The sequence below is a fragment of the Chiloscyllium plagiosum genome, chromosome 22 (genome assembly GCF_004010195.1).
Source record: "Chiloscyllium plagiosum isolate BGI_BamShark_2017 chromosome 22, ASM401019v2, whole genome shotgun sequence".
Taxonomy (NCBI): Eukaryota; Metazoa; Chordata; class Chondrichthyes; order Orectolobiformes; family Hemiscylliidae; genus Chiloscyllium; species Chiloscyllium plagiosum.
This window is the reverse complement of record NC_057731.1, coordinates 35658776-35681982: the sequence shown is the minus strand read 5'-3', so window position 1 is coordinate 35681982 and position 23207 is coordinate 35658776. Positions and strand designations below refer to the sequence as shown.

At 38.0% G+C, this 23207-nt stretch overlaps 1 protein-coding gene across 1 annotated transcript in view; it reads left to right on the top strand.

Moving 5' to 3' along the window:
- Nucleotides 1-23207, top strand: part of dclre1a (DNA cross-link repair 1A (PSO2 homolog, S. cerevisiae)) — a 76213-nt gene that overhangs the window by 40584 nt on the left and 12422 nt on the right. Inside the window, exons 2-7 of the mRNA XM_043712784.1 lie at nt 510-2174; nt 3733-3866; nt 10418-10536; nt 16225-16368; nt 17281-17426; nt 18561-18715. Of these exons, the coding sequence (XP_043568719.1) occupies nt 510-2174; nt 3733-3866; nt 10418-10536; nt 16225-16368; nt 17281-17426; nt 18561-18715 (2363 nt within the window). The remainder of the gene's footprint in view (nt 1-509; nt 2175-3732; nt 3867-10417; nt 10537-16224; nt 16369-17280; nt 17427-18560; nt 18716-23207) is intronic.

Here is a 23207-nt window from a genome sequence, read left to right as displayed (position 1 = left end):
GTGGTTCCATTGAAGCAGTGATGGGATCTTTGCCATGTGAACCAAGCAGCTATCTTTGACAAGTTCCCAATATTCTCTTCTGTAACGTTCTGGAATTCATCAATTGTGACATGTGTATGACAAAACAAAGAGAGTGCTATTTATTTATACAGTCTCACTGGCCTCCCCAAAATGGGGAGTTAGTGGAACACTCACCACTCAAATCTGACTGAAAACCTTGTGGGTTACATCAATAAAAGAATTTTCATTCATTTAATTGCTGATTCTATGTAACACCCAGCCGTGGATTTTGCCCATGAATGACCAGCACACAGTAAATTGGCATGATGCATTTGATCAGTAATGGGTGTTCTGTTTGAGGATAGAAACAAAGTAATTTTAAATTTAAGGTTCTAGGAATGAGAAAATTTAATATATTTTGGTCATTAACAGCATATCTCTTAAAGACATTTTTGTTGCATAATAAATTAATAAAATTCCACATCAAGATGATTCACTTTATTTTTCAGAATGCCCTGATGGTTTGCTTTGCAACAATACAATTCCAAGACACTACAAACGATACTCCCATTTGCTGCTCGCTGAAAGTAGAGCACTGGGTCAGAGTGATGTTCAATCCACAGTTCTGCATAGTTCAATTAAAGATGCCTTCACATTTTCACCAGATCCTAACAATAATCATCAATCTTTACAGAACAATCAGTCTCCCTGGATTCAAGAACATCTGACAAACAAAAATCAAAATGCCCTCCTACTGCTAAAATCTCCTGTCTTCAAAGTTAAGGAAAAAAGCTCAAAAAAATGCAAAATGGCAAAAGCAACAAAAGGAAGCACTTCTGAAAATGTTTCAAGGGGGAGTGTTTCTGCAGCCTCACCCAGTAGCCGACACAGAGGATTGCCTAGTTCAGCACCGCTGTTAACAAAAGAAGTGGAGCCTGGGATTAATATAGATAGATTTTTTAATGTAAGCAGTACAAAAGTAAAGCTAAACAGTCTTATAGAAGGCAAATCAACTTCTGACCTTGATTCAACTACCAGTAATAATAGCAAGGATGATATCAGTTACTCTCCACTTTGTTATAATAAAATTCCAGATCAAAAAAGGTTATCTTCAACAAGGAGAAGATTGTTTCATAGTCAAACTATTAAACACAATTGTAAACTCGAAGATGGCAATATTTCTGACCCTGTAGAGAATAATAACCATAAGCAAGAGTTGGTTCATAAATCTTGTGGTCTTAAGGACACGATCACAACTGATTTTAAAACTTTTGCTATTGGTCCAGATTCCAGTCTATTAACTACCAGTGCTAATGTTCTAACTAGAAGTAGAATAAGTATTACAACACAACCACACCAGGAAAAAGCTGTACTGTCAGCTTGTAGCAGGATTCCATTGGATAATGAGAAGATGAAACAAATTAGGAACTTGTCACAAACTAATTTAACAGATTCAAACTTGATTAAATTGCAATCAGTCAATTCAAGTTCTGATAATTTACTGAAGCCTCTTCAAATTAAACAGGAACCAACCAGTTTATCAGATTCCACTCGAGTTAGGCAAGAACCAACCAAATCATTCCAGCTTGCTCAAAATGTTGTTGTGCAGGAGTTTAATGTTTGCTTAGCAAGAAAAGAGGAGGAAGATAATTTTGGCTGTCCTGTGAAGACATCATTGTCTCAGCACTCCTTAATTTCACTTTCATCGAATGTTGTAAAACAGGATAGTTCCCATTCTGAAACTCTTACTTCTTCAAAAAGCATTGGACTTCAAAAGAATAGAATGACTTTGGAAATGGCATCACTGGGGTTATTAGACAGAGGTCCCATAAGAATCCCCAAAAAGAATGATTTAAATAAAGGTTTAAAGCAAACTGACATTGGAGTTTTTTTTGGACTTCAACCCAAAATCAAAGAGGAGCAAAAATGTTCAAAAACAATACCTCAAGGAAAAGCAAATGAATTGGTTCCTGAGATTTCATATAATGAAAGAAGGCAAAGACAAAGAAAGAGGAAAATAGGAAGCTCTACAGGTGATGAAGCATCCATAGGCACTATAGATAAACTTCAAATGGAGCTAGGTGATGGACAACAAGGAAGGACAAAAAGGCAAAGAAATGGAGTAAGCACATTTAAAAAGAACAAGCAGTGTCCCTTTTACAAGAAGATTTCAGGTAAACAATCCATTTATGTTTTGCTTATGATCAGTTAATTTGTTTTTGATGATAGCTAGGAGTCAAATAATAAGTTACTCTGTCATGATATATTTGTGTAGCATGGGAAAATGTAATTTTACATGTTTACAACTTATAATATTTTATTACGTGTTTGTATGATCATTACAGAGAATATGAAGTTTGCAATAGTTCTCAACTCTAGTACTAATGTGCCACTTTTTTATGTATGCCTTTATATGTAAGCAACAGATAGGGATAACTGTTCAGATTTAGTTGGACTCTGATTAACTGTTAGTCCAATTGACAAGATGGAACAAATGTAAATTTTAAAAGTTAGTCAAGGAAATTTGCATGTTGGTGCCCCTATTAAATTGTAATTCGTTGATTAAATACATGAAGTTCCATCATAAACAAGTGTTTAGCCCATGCCACCATTAACCCTTCCCTTCTTGTAAACAAACAGTCCATGTCTCATATCCAAATGTTTTATTACTCATTTGTCATGTATTTGGTCGACCTAATCTTTAATCTTAAAATATCTTGAGTGTTTCAAATCCCTCAGCTGATTCCATAAAAGAAGTCTTTTAATTTCTCTTCTGACTCTTTGCAGTTCATTTGGGATTTGTGGTTCCTTGTTCTACACCTGCTCAATCACCACTAATAGTCTGCTTCTACCTACTGCCTGGTCCCTGTCACCTCAATATTTACATTCTTATGAACAATGCTTCACTTTGAAGAGGGTTCATGCCCGAAACGTCAATTCTCCTGCTCCTTGGATGCTGCCTGACCTGCTGCGCTTTTCCAACAACACATTTTCAGTTCACTCTTTGAAGTATTTGTGTTTATACTTCGTAGGTATTCTCTTTCTGAAGTGTCAATGGAGACAAATGCTCACTACATTCCCTTCCCACCTACTCCTGGCCAGTCCTGTTCCTCCACTCTGGATTTTTTTTCAATCTTCTCCAGATTACGTCCATTCAGGCTCTGGGAGGATGAGAGAATGGAAATGGTAGAATGTCTTTTTCTGGTTAATACAAACCTGTCACAAATATATTATAGGTTATTATTAGCTTAGTATTTTTTTCTTATTTATACTATTTGTTATCAAACCAGAGGGAAAGAAAAGAAATGGCCCAAATGTGGTCAAAAATATAGGATCAGAAGAGAGGTTGAAAGGCGGAACTTGATTTAAAGATCTGGGAAGCTGAAAACATATCTATCAATGGCAGTAATTTAAAATCTGGAATGTAGACTGTGGAGATCTTGAAGGCTTATAGAGTTGGCTGAAGTTAGAGGGGGCAAAGAGGGAGATTATGGATTTATGTTAGAGTTTTTGGATTCTGGGCCAGTATAAGAAAGCAAGGAGTGGTGGATGAACAGAACTTGGTGTGATTTAAGGGTTTTGATTTTACTCTTCCCTGCACTCCTTCCCAAAAACGAAAGAAAAACTGTGTGTGTTTCCTTCATGTCAGGATTTTTGACTGTTTTGATAAGTCATCAATATTTGTATTATACAGCAGCAAACTGTCTTCACAACTGTTCTTTGTGCTTTCAGGAACTAATTTCACAGTGGATGCCTTCCAATATGGTGATATTGAGGGTTGTACTGCCTACTTCCTGACTCACTTTCATTCAGATCATTATGGAGGCCTTACCAAGAATTTTAAATGTCCTATTTACTGCAGCACAGTAAGTTATGTAGTATTTGAGAGAGAACTTCTCAGATATATTATGCATTTGAAACACAAATTTTGGTTTTCACTCTGCGCTGTAGCAAAGTCCAGTGAACTAGCTGCTAGCCATTTGGCTTATTGGGAATCCAGTTTTGGATGATTGCATTTTTGATTGGTGTGTGATAATTTGTTTTGCTATAATTGGACATGTAATTAATGTACTTACACTTTCTATTTCATCTTAAAGAATACTGGTGGTTTTTTGATTGAACAATGCCTTACATCTCCCGCTACTGAATGGTGTAAATACAGGTACATGTACCTGTATTGTGAGCAAATCTAAAGGGTTTTCCGTTAAGTTAGGTCTTGTGGTTATAGTGACATGGTTCTAACTATGTCTGTGGTTGGATAGCAATTTCTATTAAATAATTCTATATTGTGGGAAGAGAGAAATAAAATTCCATGCATATTGGAAATGCCAAAAAAAAAAATGCTGGAACTATTCAACAAATCAGGTAACATTGATGAAGAGAAACCATTAATCTTTCAGGTTGAAGGCCTTTCCTGACTGACATCCAACCAGCAACATACTTTCAGCATTTTCCTTTCTTCAATTTATATTTTCTGTTTTTTCTTTATTTATGCCTGTGTCATTTGTCATAGTCAAACAGCATAGAAACAGATCCTTCGGCCTAGCATGCTTGTGCTGACCAACAAACATCAAACTATATTGATCCCATTTAGCTGCTTTTGGTCCGTAGCCTACTGTGCCCTGGCATTTTAATTGCTCATCCTGATATTACTCAAATGATGCAGTAGTACCTGCCTCCATCACCTCAGGCATATTTCTACCACTCTCTGATCTCTTCACGTCCCCTGTCAACCACCCACTACTCACCTTAAACCTACTGGTTTTGCCATGGCAAAAAGTTGCTCACAATCTACCCTATCTATGCTTGTCATAATTTCTTGTATCTCCGTCAGATCCCCTGTCAGCCGCCTCTGCCCCAGAAAAAAATTAATTTAATTTGGTTTAATTTAATTAAGTTTAATTTTGATAAATGCTAGATATTGCATTTTGATAAAACAAACAAAGGTGAGACTTGTACAATTAATGGTAGGACCCCTGGATAGTGTTGTCGAACAGAGAGACCTAACGGTTTGGGTACATAGTTCTTTGGAAGTTGCATCACAGGTAAAAAGGGTGGGGGTTAAGGTGTTGCCTTCATTGCTTAGACAATTGGCTTTAGGAGTTGGGATGTTATATCGAGGTTGTAGAGAATGTTGATGAGGCCACTTTTGGAGTACTGTGTACAGTTCTGGTCGCCTCACTTTTGGAAGGCTATTATTAACTTGGACAGATTCTGAAAAGATTTACTTGGATGTTACTGGGTTACCAGGATGATGGAGGGTTTGAGTTATAAGGATGGGCTGGGACCTTTTTCACTAGGGCACAGGAGGTAGAAAGGTGACCTTATAGAGGTTTATAAAATCATGACAGGTGAAGATAGGGTGAATGGCAAATGTCTTTTCCAGAGGGTGGGGGGAGACAAAATTGGGAGGGGGGCGGGATTTAAGATGAGAGGAATGGCAACTTTTTCACACTGGTTTGTATGTGGAATGAACTGCCAGAGGAAGTGGTTGTTATAAGTACAGTTACAAAATTTAAAAGACATTTGGATAAGTACATGAATAGGAAAGGTTTAGAAGGGTATGGGCCAAAAGGACGCAAGGAGCTAGTTTAATTTGGGAAACTTAGTCGTCATGAACGAGTTGGACTGAAGGTTCAGCTTCATGCTGCATGACTCTAAAACAAATGCAGCCTTTCCAGTTTCTCCTCCTAACTGAAGCTTCTCAACTCTGGCAACATCCTGGTGAATCTCCTCAGCAGGCTGTCCAGTGTAATCATGTCTTTCCGATAGTATGATGACCAGAACGACAGTGTTCCATCTGCGGCTTAACCAATGCTGTGTAAAGTTGTACCATGACTTCACTGCTCTTGTATTCTACACACTGGCAAATGAAGGCAAGTATCCCAGATACCATCTTCATTATCCTATCCTCCTTGCTGACACCTTATACACCAAGGACCCTTTGTTCCTCTGTACTCCCTAGAGATCTACCATTTGTTGTGTTAAGTCCCTTTCCTCAATAGACCTTTCAAAATGCATCATCTCTCACTTATCAGGATTAAATTGTGGGTGGCACGGTGGCACAGCGGTTAGCACTGCTGCCTCACAGCGCCAGAGACCCGGGTTCAATTCCTGCCTCAGGCGACTGATTGTATGGAGTTTGCACGTTCTCCCCGTGTCTGCGTGGGTTTCCTCCGGGTGCTCCGGTTTCCTCCCATAGTCCAAAGATGTGCAGGTTAGGTGAATTGGCCATGCTAAATTGCCTGTAGTGTTAGGTAAGGGGTAAATGTAGGGGTATGGGTGGGTTGCGCTTCGGCGGGTCGGTGTGGACTTGTTGGGCCGAAGGGCCTGTTTCCACACTGTAACCTAATCTAATCTAATCTAATCTAATCTAATCTAAATTCCATTTGCCGTTGCTTTGCCCAATTTACCAATTAATCAAACCAAACTGTAACCTGCGATCATTCTCCTCCGTATCAACAACATCACCAATTTCTGTGTCATCTGCAAACATAATAATTGCATCTTCTACATTTACATTTTGTATGTAATAACCATAAAAGTCCCAGCACTGATCCCTGTGCGACACTGCTGGTCATAAACTTCCAATTAAAAAAAACCCTCCACCGTCATCCTTTGTCTCCTATTTGCACGCCAATTTTTGATTGAATTTGTCAACTTGGACTCTTACTTTTTGGACCAAGCTTCCATGTGGGACCTTACTGAAGCTCTTGTAAACCGCATCAGTTAAACTATCATCATCAGTATGTTTAGTCACCTTTCTAAAACAACTCAATTAAATTAGTCAGGCAGGATCTCCTTCCAACAGGCCTCCAGTCTGAAAAACAACCCTCCACCACCACCTTCTACCTTTGAGCCAGTTCTGTATCCAAATGGCTAGTTCTCCCTGTATTCCAGGAGATCTAACCTTGCTAATCAGTCTCCCATGCGGAACCTTGTCGAATACCTTACTGAAGTTCATATAGATCATGTCCACCACTCTGCCCTCATCAATCCTCTTTGTTACTTTTTGAAAAAACTCAATCAAGTTTGTGAGACATGATTTCCCATGCACAAAGCTATGTTGACTATCCCTAATCAGTCCTTGCCTTTCCAAATACATTTGCGTCCTGTCCCTCAGGATTCCTTCCAACAACTTGCCCACCACTGCTGTTTCTCATTTTTATAAACTACCTGGATGAGGGCATAGAAGGATGGGTTAGTAAATTTGTGCATGACAGTTAAGATCGGTAGAGTTTTGGATAGTGCAGAAGGATGTTGTAGGCTACAGAGGGACAAAGGTAAGTTGCAGAGCTGGGCTGAGAGGTGGCAAATGGAATTTAATGCGGAAAAGTGTGAGGTGATTCATTTTGGAAGGAGCAACAGGAATGCACCATAAGGGCTAATGGTAAGATTCTTGGTAGTGTCGATGAGCAGAGAGATCTGTGTCCATGTACAAAGATCCCTGAAAGTTGCCACCCAGATTGATAGAGTTGTTAAGAAAACATACAGTGTGTTAGCTTTTATTAATAGAGGGATTGAATTTTGGAACCATGAAGTCATGCTGCAGCTGTACTGGACTCTGGTGTCGTGCACTTGGAATATTGCATACAGTTCTGGTTCCTGTGTTCTCTGAGGGATGTGGAAGCCTTGGAAAGGGTTCAGAGGAGATTTACTAGGATGTTAACTGGTATGGAGAGAAGGTCTAATGAGGAAAGGCTGAGGGACTTGAGACTGTTTTTGTTAGCGAGAAGTAGTTTGAAAGGTGACTTAATCGAGGCGTATAAGATAATCAGAGGGTTAGATAGGATGGACAGCGAGAGTCTTTTTCCTCAGATGGTGAAGGCTAGCATGAGGGGGCCTAGCTTTAAATTGAGGGGTGATAGATATAGGACAGATGTCAGGTAGTTTCTTTACTCCGAGTAGTAGGGCGTGGAGCGCACTGCCTGCAACTGTAGTAGATTCACCAAATATAAGGGCATTTAAATGGCTGTAGACATATGGACAAAAATGGAATAGTGTAGGTTAGATGGGCTTCAGATTGGTTTCATATGCCGGTGCAACATAGAAGACCAAAGGGCCTGTACTGTACTTCGCTGTAATGTTCTATGGAACATCTGTGTTACACCTGCTTAAAACAACTAGCAAAGTTAGGGTCTGGATTACTTTGGGGTCTGGCCTGGTGTATAATACTTCCCACTTACAGAACACGTTGGTTCTGAACTCTCACTATACTACTTTTAAAAGATTCCCCTTTCCAAACCTTGCCTTACCACCCCTGCAAGTAGCTGCTCCCAGTCTGTCAACCAAATCCTGTCTAATAATATTGAAATTGGCCTTTTCTAGTTTGGACACTTTACTTCTACACTATCCTTATCCCTAAGGGCTTTGAAACTTAGAGTAATGGTCACTGACGCTTAAACCACTTGACTGGCATGATTCCCGAGGAAAAGGTCTAGCACTGCCCCTTCTCTGGCTGGACTATCTACATACTGGGAGAAAGTCAGGACTGCAGATGCTGGAGCTCAGAGTAGAGAGTGCGATGCTGGAAAAGCACAGCAGGTCAGGCAGCATCTGAGGAGCAGGAGAATCGACGTTTCAGGCATAAGCCCTTCATCAGGATTCTCCTGCTCCTCAGATGCTGCTTGACCTGCTGTGCTTTTCCAACACCACACTATCTACGTATTAGCACAAATTGCTCTCCTGAATGCATTTTAAAAACTCCACCTGGCTAATCTTTTTACACTTGGGCGATCCCAGTTAATGTTAGCAAAGTTTGAAATCCCCTGCTACTATATCTCTATTCCTATCATATTTCTGTGCTATGTCTACACATCTGCTCCTCTATCTCCTTCTGGCTATTGGGAGGTCTGTAATATAATCCCAGCAACATGATCACTTCTTTCTTGTTTCCAAGCTCTATCCAGAGGCCTCATTTGAAGAGCCTTCTAAGATATCCTGCTTCAGTACTGCAATGATGGTTTCCTTTTTCAATTAAACAATGCCCCCTCCTCTCTTACATTCCTCTCATCATGCCTGTAACTCCTATACCCTGGAATGTTAAGCTGCCAGTGTAGTCCTTCCTTCAACCATGTCTCTGTGATTTCAGTAATATCATTCCTGCATGCTGTAAATTGATCTACTTTACCAGTCAGACTCCTTGCATTAAAATAGATAAAAGTTAGCTTTCCGGTCATCCCGTGTGCCTTGTCATGCCCATGTCTTCCCTGCCCCTGGACTGTCCTGGTATTCCTTCTATATCTGACTGAATCTTGTTCCTGACTTTATATTTATTTCTGCCCAAACCCCCAGATAACCCCCTAAAAAAAGCACGAGCAAACCACCCAGTAAGGACATTGGACCCATTCGGATTCAAGTGCAACCCATCCAGTTTGTACAGGTCCCACCTACTAAAGAAACTGTCGCAATGATCCAAAAATCTAAAACCCTCCCTCCTACATAATCGTTTTAGCCACATGTTCAAATGACCTATCTTCCCATTCCCATATTCGGTAGTGCGTGGCACCGGAAGTAATCCAAGGTTACAGCATTCCTAGTCCTCCTTTAATCTACCAGTGAACTCTTTGATTTCCTGTTATATGATGTCATTTATGTTTTTACTCATGTCGTCAGTCCCAACATTTACCACTACTTTTCCTTGTTCACTCTCCCCTTCAGAATGCCATGCAGCCATCTCTGACACATCCCTGGCCCTAGCACCAGGGAGGCAACGGACCATTCAAGAGGAATTTTTGTGGCCACAGAATATCCTGTCAGTTACCCTTACAATTAAGTCCTATCATTAAAGCTTTCCCAGGCTTTTCCTTCCCTGCTGCCTAGCAGAGCCAACTGTATCATACATTGAGAAATCCCTGTTGGAATTATTTCTAACAAGTTACATTTCTGTACTGTCACTATTTTGGATTTAAAATGTAATGACCAATATGTTATCACATTCAAAACTTTTTATCCATCAATGAGTTGCTTCTAGAACTCTTTTAAAAAATCTATTTGGATTATCATGAACTGACATACAATGTTCTTCATGATATTCTACATAATTGGACTTGGTAACTTAATATCAAAATTTTGAGATTATATCAAACTTGGATGATATATTGAAATATTTGGCTGTACACAAGCAGGCAATGGAACATTCTGTCTCTGAGCTTGTAAAATAGTATTGGGGATATGTTCCCAGTTCTAGTTTTTAACTGCAAAACTCCGTTCCCCATACATATCTCTGAGTTGAGGCTAGGTCATGGTCGAGACCTTTGTTCAACTAATTCAGTGGATTTGATACCGTTCAAACATTTATCTTATTAATGATAAGAGCTGCAAAAGACGCTAGAAGGCATCAACTTGCTTACACAATCATAATAGTTGGGCAGTTTAGTAAATCATTCAATTAACTCTATTCCCCTTTAAATTTCAGATAACCAGAAATTTGGTGATATCTAAACTTAAAGTGCAAGCGCAGTATATCTCAAGTCTACCTATGAATACTGAATGTGTTGTGGAGGGAATTAAGGTAGTCCTTTTGGATGCAAACCAGTAAGTATTTTAACATATCTTCCATGAAAGTTTATAGATATTATAACCTACAACTCTGTTAAACTTTCAGGATAATGTCAGCTGGTCCTATATTGATGTGCAACATATATTTTGCCTCTGGCTAGAAAGTTTTACTCTATGCCCAACTCCCACATATACCTTTTATATCTTTTCTAATTCTTGCAGTATAATTCTTGCTTTTAAACTTTTAATAAATGTGTCTCTGTCTGATCAAACTTCCTTTGCCCTCTGCAGACTCAAAAATTCTTTAAGACCTAAAAGTCTGTCTTGTTTGGCTTTCTCTGTTATTGTTTCACAGGAAGTTCAGTTTCCAAATGGCATTATTTTATGATTTCTTTGCAGCTTAGTCTAGTCTTTAACTTGGTCCCCAATCCACAACTCTAGTTGTTCAACTGTCATCTTTCATGTTTGCTATGCCTTCCCTTTGCCTGCCTATATGGAAAGGTTTCAACGACCTCTCTCTGGAAGCTGTGGCCTAAGCTTCTCAATCTATCAACTGTGGTGTATTTTGCCAAATCACAAATCTTTGCCTGGCTTTAATTTTTTTGAAGCATTCAGGTCAGTTTCAGAACAATTTCTGTCTACAATGGTTAGTGTTTATCATTTGATGTCTATACCTAAGCTGACACTTGAGGTAATGTTATGAGATATTGTGTTATAGGCTATCTTTATTAACTCACTCACCAGCTCGCTATTTTCATTAATACAGGGTTCCCGTTCATTCATTTCGTAACCCTTCACTAACTTGTTATTTACTATAACACCGTTTCATTCATTCATTCATAAATCCATGGTTCTCCACTACCAAAATTTAAAAACAACCATTTTGAACCGATTACTGCATTTCCACACTTTATTGGCCTCTGCTACAAGCAGGGTTTACCTCTGAATAAGTGCAGATTACAGAACAATACCATCCCCGACAAGTCTCCATGAAACATCCTGGCAATACTTTTCTACAACCTCTACCATCTGGGAGAAGGTATAGAAGCCTGAACACATGCACCAGCTGGTTTCAAAACAGTTTCTGCCCTACTGTTGTTAGAATACTGAATGGACTCTCAAACTATTAGCATTCGCCTGTACCTGTGTTTTGGTTTTTGCTGCTGTTTACCTATTACATACTTATCTATGCTATTTAACTGTGTGATCTGCCTGTATTGCTCGCAAGACAAAGCTTTTCACTGTGCCTCGGTACACGTGACAATAAATTCAATTCAATTCATTATTAATCAGCCCTCCTCAACCATTTCATACTGAACAATACCATCCCCATCAAGTCTTCACGAAACATTATAATATTAATCAGCCCTTCCCAACCATCTCCTGGACCTGAATAGATTAAGTACTGTTAAATACTTTTTAACTGGGCCATTATCTCTTTAAGTGTTTCCATGCAATTGCATGAATGAATGAAACTCATACTGACAAATAGTAAATAAATCTTTCAACACAGCTGCAGTAATTAGTTTCATACCCTTTATTCTTTTAAATATAGGTTCAATTTTTAACTTACTTACAGCAAATAGGCCTAGCATTTTTACTACATTTACGAATTTAAAAGACGAACTAACATCTCTTGATTATGCAAGCAAACCAGACAGGCATTCTTAATCCCATCAGAAGTAACAGCCAGCAATTAGCACGTGTTTTAACTCCTCTCCTGCCTCCCAGGGAGAAGCCCTTTAAAACTTTCTGTACTATAAAAAATGTATCACCATAGTAATGGATTTTTAATTTATGTAAGAACTGTGTATAAAGAGGCTCTTGTAAGAATTTTTTTTTGGGATTCTGTTGTTACCTCGAACTTGTGCTGTGATTGCTGAATAAAAGAGGCTATTTCGCCACTCACCAATTTCAGTTGTTATTTGAACACAATTCCACGCAATATAAGCTTTATACAGTGTAGGCATCACTGGGACTGAGAGATATGCATATGACTTACCTCGTATACTTTGGAAACTTTTAGTTCTGCATTCAAAAGTTGTGATGGTAAGAAACATTCACAATGTGTAGATGAAGTGAATGTGAGATCAGTGAGTGGCAAAAATAATCTCTTTATTGAACATCCACAGTAGCAAAGTTCAAGGTAACAATGGAATCCAAAATACAATTTTGCAATAGCTTCTTTTATACACCATTTTTACATACGTTAAAATTTTAGCACTATTGTGTGTCTGTTGTACACAGGTTGGCGTGGCATCTGTCCTGGGGAAACAGGAGATGGTTTAAGGACTTGATAAATGCTGCCTGGTACCCCTGGTGGGACTAGAATGTCTGTTCAATCTGAACATATATAATTAAGAAATGTTAATACTTTTGTCTTTTAAAGTTAGTAATGTTAGTAAAAATACTAGACCTACATGGTCTAAGTAAGTGCAAAAGTATACATGTGCTAAATGTGTTTGGTGGGCAGCACGGTGGCACAGTGGTTAGCACTGTTGCCTCACAGCGCCAGAGACCCAGGTTCAATTCCCGACTCAGGCGACTGACTGTGTGGAGTTTGCACGTTCTCCCCGTGTCTGCGTGGGTTTCCTCCGGGTGCTCCGGTTTCCTCCCACAGTCACAAAGATGTGCAGGGTCAGGTGAATTGGCCATGCTAAATTGCCCGTAGTGTTAGGTAAGGGGTAAATGTAGGGGTATGGGTGGGTTGCGCTTCGGCGGGTCGGTGTGGACTTGTTGGGCCGAAGGGCCTGTTTCCACATTGTAATGTAATCTAATCTAATCTAAAATAAAGGTATAGAGGATATTAAACTGATCTCCCACAGCTGGGCCATGAAATTTCATTTCCTATTTCCAGTTTTGACAGTTCTTATACACTCATTCATGTGGTTTCATGGAAGTGTTATTTTGATAGTAAGTTTCTGGCCCTGTTTAATGTGTATTTAAAAAATATAAATCCGTATGTTTGTACAAGGTGGTAGTCCTAAATAAAAGTTAGAAATAGATAGTGTATAAGGAAATTTCAAAGAGATGAAGAGCAGCAGACTGTAGGAACATGCTAGTGGAGGAAACTGTTTATACCCTGCAACTTATTCAGATCCTGAGACGTTTACTAAGGGGTTAATTAATATTATAATCTTACCATAGTTTCGAGTGAATTATGGAGAAATGATAGTGGGGATTGTATTGTTCTGAATAGGTTACAGTATTAACATTTATTCACAGGTGGCTTTTGATCTAAACACTATTTGATGCATGGTGCTGATAAGAATTGAAAGGTGCAAAGAAACAATGGGTTGGAAGGGATGTTTAATTTAGTTTATCTTGTAAGAGTAAAATATACTGCAAAACCACAGTTTTATGAATGAGTGAATGGAAATGCAGTATAGCAAACAGAACGCTTGTGAGTGAGTTAGTCAAGAGAATCAAAACGCAATATCTTTCAGAATTAACACCAAATATCTTTCATTTTAATTGTAAAGTAAAACGACACTGAATTCTGCATAGAGGCGCATTAGGTCTGATCAAAAGCTGAGTCAGAGGTAAATTTTAAAGTGCCTTCAAGTAGGAAGGTGAACCAAAGTGGCGTAAGGAAGAGATTCCAGACCTTTTTGGGATGGGCAACTGAAAGTACAACCATCAATGATGGAACATTTAAAATTTGGAGTGCTCAGAGAGGCTGGAATTGGGTGAGCAGAGATCTCAGAGTTGTGTAGAGTTCTCGGGTGAGGGAAACTACCAAGTTAGGAGCAAGGCCATGGAGGAACATGGAAACAGGAATGCGAATTTTAAAGTAAAGATGTTGCTGGACTGGGAACAAATGTAGGCTAACAATCATGGGTGATAAGTGAATAGTGCAAGTTCAGGAGAAGTTTTGGTAGATGTCAGATAGCATTGGAAAGATTGGCCAGCACTAGATAGGAATGGCCAAGTTTAGAGATAATGAAGGTGTGAATAAGGATTTCGGCAGCAGATGAGCTGAGACAGAAGTGAATTCCTGCCAGTTGCTTTCTATACCATGTAAAGTGCCTAAATTCTATTTTCTCAATGCTGAAATAGCATTTTTTGGCATCTAGGCCTGTAGTTTTCTTTCTCAGACTAGTTATTGATGACTACATGAGAATTTTCTGGCTCTTCCAGAATCTCTCCTAAGAAAACAAGGGAAGGGACCACTGAACTCAAAATATTAACTCTGCTTTCTCTCCACTGATGCTGCAAGAACTGCTGGAATTTCTCCAAGCAATTTCTGCTTTTGTTTCAGTCTTCAGAATCTGCAGGCTTTTATTTTATTTAGTGTTGGGAGCTATAGTGTTGGTTTAAGTTAGATTTGTTCCCTGACGCAAAATTACAATCTTGCAATCATGTGTCCCATTCTAAACAGGCAAATTTCAAATTTGTAAAGTTAATTTACAAACTGATGCCTAAAATGATAGTATTAATCTTGACTTTTAGTATTTGGATACTGTATTAAATAACAGGATTAATTCAGTTCTATGGCAAATTCTCAATGTTTTTAGTCTTCCTTGGCCTGTACTTGCTGTCAAAGTTTGTTTTTATGGCATGACACATTTTCTGCCCAAGAATAAAATTTTTACAACTTGTAGCAAACACTTCAAATAACACTTAAGTACATCCCTGGTATGATGTATCATTAAGTTCCAGATACTTGTGTATAGCTTCCTTATAGAACCTTGGTATCTTTGTATATCAGCCTTGATTCTGTGGTTCTGTGGCAGTCTTGCCTCTGTGTAGTGAGTTCAAGCCCCAATGTAAGATTTGAACATATAGTTAAGACTGACTCTTTTTGTACTTCATGGAAATCATATTACATTTAAAGTATTAACTTTTGTTCACCCATCTTAGATGTTGCCAAACCTGCTGAATATTTCCAATGGTTCGGATTTTCATTAAACAAACTGGAGTTGTACTTGCGAGCACTTAGAATATTAAGGAGTAATTTGGTTAAAGTTTCGAAGCTCAGGGGAACCGAAGAGTAGAAACCATCTATCCTTCCAGAGACTTCAGAACTAGAGGACACAGGTTCAGGGTGAAAAGGGAAAGATATAAAAGGGACCTAAGGGACAACGTTTTCACACAGAGGATGGTGCATGTATGGAATGAGAGGAAGTAGTGGAGGTTTGCACAATTACAGCATTTAAAAGGCATCTGGATGGGTATATGAATAGGAATGATTTAGATGGATATGGGCTAACTGCTGGCATATGGGACTAAATTAGGTTATGATATCTGGTCGACATGGACGAGTTGGATCGAAGGATCTGTTTCCGTGCATGACATCTCTATGACTCTATGAATGACACTAGAAAAGGATGATGAAAGTTTGAAAACTTATTCTGCAAATGAAAATGACACTTGGTCAATTAATTTTCAAGTTGCGATTAATAGCTAACTTTGCAAAACCAAAGTCTATTCAGAGTGGGGTCACCAATCAACCGTAATTTCTTTTTGGTATGGTGAAGCAGGCTCAAGGGGCTAAATAGTCTACTCCTGTTCCTATATATTCCCTTTACTAATTCTTTCATTTTTCACGCTGTTGGAGAACTTGGTGTTGTAAAGAGATATTGGAGTAGGCTTGGTAGCAAAGATCGCAAAAAAAATTATCATTGAATTTTTATATTGTTCAAATGTTTTATGAACGGCCGTTTTGTACTATAAAACCACTAACTTCTATTCTAACTTGAATTGTCTATAAATATTCTGCAGTTGTCCAGGCGCTGTCATGTTGCTGTTCCAGTTTCCAAATGGTAAAACATTATTGCATACTGGTGATTTTCGAGCTAATGCTTCCATGGAGCGCTACACTCATCTCGTGGGGCAAAAGATTCATACTCTTTATCTGGATACCACGTAAGAGAACTTTATTACATGAATCGGAATAGAACTTTTTGTTATAAAATTGTTGTTGTTAAACCTGTGTCCAATGCATTAGTTGCTAACATGTAAAAAGGTGATATCAGTATTTACATTCGCATTTTGTTTTAATTTTATTTTGTAAATTTAGAAATAAAATGTGCACTTCTTTAATTGTGTGCACTTTATTTAATTAGTATCTACGATAATGTACAATGCAGTAAAAGCTTGACTTCACTACTATGTAAACAGCATCAACATTGTATGGAGAGATGGAGTGAGCTTTGGGTTGCCAACTGGACCAATTGCAATAAAAATAAGTAGTTCCAACAATGCAAGTGATGAAAGTAGGCAAGAAACACCTAACCACATTCTAGATGGAGAGATGGGCAGGTTAGCATGTCTTGTTGTGCAAGTCAGCTTTCCAATCAACAACTGCACAGCAGCTGAACAAAATCGCAAGAGACCCACTAAGACATGCTGTCGTCTGATCGACTTACATCAGAATTCTAACCTTTTCTGAAAGAGTAGATTTGCCACTGGTGATGATGCTAGTTAAGCAACTGGGAATACAGAGCACAATCACTTGGTTTGTATGTAAGGAATTTTCTTCTAAATGATGATGAATGGTACAGCCACGTCATTACCTTCATGACAAAAAAGCACAGCACTACAACTAAATTTCTGGAACACAAATATTCCAATTTTACTCTTTCCATTGATGACTATGCAATATTTGTGAATTATGATTTTGGTTTGTGAATCTCAAACCACTGTTTGCATTTCTCATGCCTGCCCCCAAAAAGCAATAATTTGAATAGGGTACATAACAAGGATGCATTTTGTCATGAATCATTACTAAGACATTTGATATTCTTATTGTTCATGTAATCTGGTTTCTTTTGGTAGATACTGCAGTCCAGAATACACCTTTCCTTCTCAGCAAGAAGCCATCCAATTTGTTGCTAATGTTGCCTTTGAAACTGTAATGATGAAACCTAGGACATTGATTGTCTGTGGTACTTATTCTATTGGAAAAGAAAAAGTTTTCCTAGGTAAGAATTCTGGATGGTGTTATGTAAGTTCAGTATGTGCATTTAAGAGAAAAATCCCCCCCAATCTGCTGTCTCTTTCCTTCCCTCCCTCTCACCCATCCTTTCAACAGAATTGTTAAATTACTTTGAAATTAGATTTAATTGATTAATGATGGATATAGTTGCTGTCATCCTATCTGAACCCTTCACATTTTCTATGTGAAAGACAATAGCTATAATAATGTGACTATGTAACAGATGAACTAAGGGGATAACATGAAGGCAAGGCCTCCTGATACGGCCAGCTTCATCTCAATATTCTTTTACTCTGAATTTATATTCCGTGTAGTGTAAGCAGATCTTTCTCATAATGCCTGAAATTTTATTTATAGGCATTGATCAATTTGGCTTATAATTACATCTTGACAGTTTGTCAAAGAATACTTAGTATTCAAAAGGAAAGTGAGCCAATCTGAGAAGAACAAAAATGAAGGAAAGATAGGAAACACTGAATTAAACAATCTTGCACAAAACAAACACAAGTTTTTGATTGTGGGAGGAATTTAAGATTCAAAATTCACATATATTGCATAAAACTACCTATAAAAATAAGAATTCAAGTGTACAGAGAAACACTTATGGTAACTTGTGCTGTGTATTAGGATCTGTTCATGTTTTTCCCACCTAGGGAAAAATGATGATTAACCATTTATGAGTTTCTTTGTTGGGGAAAAGGGGGAGATTTCAGTGAATTAACAAGGAATTTCTTAATGGTGAGTTTGGTAATCTTGATAACTGATCCGTGTTGACATTTTGTATAGTGTTGACATTTTAGCCAGATTCCCTGCGTTTTGGTGGAACGAGAAAGAGTTCATGCGACTATGATATTAGAATGCTAGCTTTTCAAAGAAATAAGTTTCCAATGGAATTCTCTAAGTTCAATACCTGTAACTGAATTGGGTGTGCACTTTAAGGCATTGAATTCCATTTCTTAATTAGCTTGGACCATGTGCACTCTCCCTCTCTAATTAATTTAGATAAATATAGGCTTGTAATTGTATCTCTCATTGGCTATTTGGAAAAGAAGTGGGTGGAACAAACCAAAAGCTAAGATTTTTAAAATGTTTTATCCAATTGTGCATTTTGTTTTTAAAGCTATAGCTGAGGTACTTGGATGTAAAGTTTCTATTACTCGAAACAAACTAGAAATTCTGCAGTGTTTGAATTCTGACCAGATAAACTCTGCCATCACTACAGACTGGGAAAGCTCTCAACTTCATTTACTGCCTATGATGCAAATTACTTTTAAGGTAGGTTATCTTGAATACATCTTTTTATAAGGAGTTATACACTTTGCACATAAAGTACTGGCGATAATTTGGAGAAATTAGGTGTTAAATTGGCATCAAATATAATTGCTGACATTTAAAGCTGAAGGAGAAACTGCAAGAAAGCACAAACTCTACCTGTAATCTAATTAAAAGCTAACTTTGCATGCTTCATCTGGCACGTTGACAGCCTGCAAGAGTGTAGGCTAACTCCTGTGGAAGCCATTTGTAAACAGAAGTGTTACACCGCTGCAGATAATTTGTGTTGTAAATATATTTTCCTACTCCTGCATTGCAGTGTTTATGGCATTGTTTTACTTTTCCTCTGCTCCGGGTTCTTTGTCTTGAGATTCAGGCATGAGTGCTGTGGTATGTGAGTAAAGCATACAGTTTCTACAGAAGTAGACTGGATCGATCAATATTTGTGTTATTTTACATTTTTTGATAAATATCCAGAATAGTTGCCATTAGTAATACGCAAGGATGCTAATTACTTTATCATACAGAAGTTCCTCAGATTCAATTTCAAGGTGCAATTTAAAGTACTTGTCAGCTGTGAGATTTTCGTGAGTGACTTTTTTGTCATCTCACGCTATTTCAGAATGTGGTATCTTCAAGAATTTATCCCAGGAAATCAGCTCATGAACCCCGTCTGGCATATTTTCCCAACATTGGTACTAGTCGTGTACACTTTCCTGACAAAATCAGACACCAAGTACTCAGCTGCAAGGGACTAGGATCAAGAGCAAATGAATAGCAAGGAGATAGCTTTGGTACATTTAATGATTAAAATAAGGGCAAACATAAAATACTTCAAGCTTATAGTAATAATGCTAATTAATTGCTTAATTGTTCAAAATTAGTAGCAGCTACATCAACTAATAATTCTGCCATATAATAAGATTAGGCTGTCAGGTTTATTTTGGACTAGTTCTCCATGTTGCTGTTAGAGATTGTAGCTATTGTCACCCAGGGTCAAAGAAACAATGTTCCTGCTTGAGAAATGAAAGCACCAATCAACCAAGAGGCCAGAAAGCTTTGCCTTTCTTCATAAATGTTTCTTTATGTACTACTTTTATTCCAAAGATACCTCAAATATTTAATCTGTTCTTCTATAATGTGATGGTTGCGTTCTTGTGCAACCCTGCATTACAGAAAAATCGCACTTTAGTAACAGCACTTAGTGTTGGTGCTGTAATTACATTAAAGCCAACACACGTTTTAAAAGTTTGTGCTTTAGAAACAGCATCTCAATTTGTCAATCACGTTAGTTAATTCGTGTTGACAAAATGTGTATTATAACAGAAATACACTGAAGAGTTAGACTAGTTATTCTTTCTCTCGATTGCCCTTACGATGCATGAACTTCATTGGTGTTGAATAGACTTGATTCTTTCATCTTTTAGGTTAGAAGGGTCAAATGTGTATCTAGCCCACAACATTTTATTTGACTGTCATATTATTGAAACTTACCCTTAAGAAAATACCCTAGTTAGTTCCTGCAGGTTATCTACTTATTGGACTTGTAGCAGGACTTTCTGGAATATGTTTAGCTTTTGCAATTTTATTGAACTTATATGATTCATGTTATAGCTATTTTTGTTTCATGAGATATTTTGCTTTTGAAAGCTTTATTATTTGGTATTCTTTTGGTTTTGTGCAAAGTCTGTCTTCCTAATGGCTATTAGTTTTCATTTTCAAAAGTTAATTAATAACTAATATGTGGAATGTAGCAGTGGAAATAGAAAATAGTGGAAATGTCCTAAGTAATGGTGATAATTAAACATTCATCTGTTTGTTTGTTCAGGAAGATGTAAAAGATCCCATGTTGCTATTTTAAAGGAGGATAGGGAAAGGATCGTTGGTTCCCTGGCCAATACTTATCACCCAATCAAGACCATAAAATTATTATCACATTATTATTTATGCTCGTGACAGCTGATATACTTCCTATATTACTTTCAAAAATATTTTAACTGTCTATAAAGTACTTTGATACATCTGGTTGCAGTGAAAAACACACTGGATATTTTTCTTCAATCTGATTTTGAGTGGAAAGCATTTCCTGTCACATGATTTTGTCCACTTTACAGTATAACAGCAACAACACTCCCTTTTAACATTCAAAGACCTGTGGAAATTTGAGGCCTGTTAGTAGGGAGAAGGTAGCACACTGCTAATATCAGTGAACAAGCGTGGATTCAAATCCAACCATTGGAGTTTATGTAATATTACTGGTAGTATCACATACTGGTAATATAACTGGATAAATAGGAGTTATTGATTCAAATCCATAAGGGTTTGTGTAATTTACCTGTAAAAAGTCTGGCAAGCTAGTTTCAGTAATTGTAACCATGAAAGAACCTCTCATTTTAAAAAAAGCACAAATCTGATTTCCGACTGTCATCTGGAGAAGGAAATCTATATCCTTACCTGTCTGGCTTACATATGACTCCTATAAACAGGGATGTGATTTACTGGTAACTGTCCTCCTTAAAATAGCCTAGATAACCACTTAGTTCAAGGGTTATTAGAGATGGGCAACAAACTCTGACCTTGTCAGCTCAAGAAAATAAAACTGCTTATGTTTTTGGAAAAAAGATACTAAGCGTTAATTACAAGGTCTTTGCAGTGGTAGTGATGGAGAAAACATCTGCATTCATAGTGATTGTTGCACTGATATTTACAGCAGTTTGTGGAGCTTGCACACACAAAGTAACAAGTCACTGTCAGTGATTCTGAGCTTCTGAACTTGAGGTGTTTCTTGCTCTATCCATGCTCCATCACCAATTGCAACACTAAAGTAATCCATGAATGTCCCAGCTGTGTTTTAAGTAGTATGGTAAATTCACATGTACTTCTAAGTAATTTCTGGTCCCGAGAAATTAATTCTATAATTTGTGAATTAATTATAGAATTCACAATTATATATCAAATTTCTTCATAAGTTTCCCAATTCCATAGTATTTTTAAAGCTTGTTTGTAATTTAGTTGCTTGTATTCATCCAATCGTTTATTCAAAATTTAAAAATTTGAGTGAACAGTGTCAGCTTCCAGGTTTTCTGCCTATGATTGACTTGCTATACTTATATTTTGTTGAACAAGATTTTCTTTGAAGTTTACTGGTGAGTGCTTTTGCTTTGTCTTTGACTACAAAATCCAGCCTGTTAGATGGGATGATGGTCACAGTGTAGGCTTTTAAGGAAGATATTAAAGTAGCAGGGGAAAGTGTTGGGATTCAAGTAGGATTGTAAAATTTTAATCTTTGCAGCTAGTTGTCAGCGGTGCTGTGATAGTATGAGTATTCTGCTTTGCTCACACTTGTAGAAATCAATGAAACTGTGTCAAAACCATTTAATACTTAGATTAGACAAGTGGTGACAATTATTTGAATAGAACTGAAACTTTAAGGACAATCTGCTAAATTCTGTTATAATTCAATTTTATGTATTTTGTGATTGATATATACTTTGGCGTTTAAAAGGTTAACCAGTATAAAGGAGAAAGCTGGGATTCATTTTTGTTTAATTTAGAATGACCTTTAACTCCGGAAAATAGTTAAGTTATTTGGGCTTCTCACGTGAGAGATAATGTTAAATTTTACTAGTCTCTATGGGGTATCCTCTATATACTTCCTGAGTTTATGGTTTCCTGAGATAGCTAGTAGGAGCTAATTAAGCTGTTTCAACAAGATGGGATACTTCTCCTGTGTAAAAACAAGAAAAAGATAAGTTTCAGTACTTTGTTTTAAAAAACAGAAGTTGTTGGAAAAGCTTAGCAGATCTGGCAGTATCTGTGAAGAGAAACCAAAGTTAATGTTTTGGCTCCAGTGACCCTTCCTCAGAATTGATGATAGCTAAGAAAATGTTGGTTTAAATGTTGGGGGGGGGGGGTTGGGAATGAAGGAAGAGTGGTCCAGGGTGTCCTGGAAGCAACAGTCCTTGCAGAAGGCGGACAAGGGAAGGGAGAGGGATAGGTGGCTGAAGTTGACGGACATGGCGGCTGATGATCTTTTGGATGTGGATGCTGGTGGGGTGGTAGGTACAGACAAGGCAAACTCTATTGCTGTTGCAGGAGGGAAGAGAGGGGGTGAGGGTAGAAGTGCGGGAGATGGGTTGTACCTGGTTTAGAGTCCTGTCGACAACAGTGCTGGTGAACCCTTGGTTGAGGAAGAAGGTGGACATTTTGGAGGCTCCCTGATTGAAGTTGGCCTCATTGGAACATATGAGATGGAGACTGAGGAACTGGGAGAATGGAATGGAGTCTTTAAACTGGAGGTGAGGATATATAGTCCAGGTAGCTGTGGGAGTCGGTGGGTTTATGGTGGATATTAGTGGGCGAAAAGTGAGAACTGCAGATGCTGGAGATCAGAGTCAAGATTAGAGTGGTGCTGGAAAAGCACAGAAGGTCAGGCAGCATCCGAGGAGCAGAAGAATCGACGTTTGGGGCAAAAGCCCTTCACCAGAATTCCTGA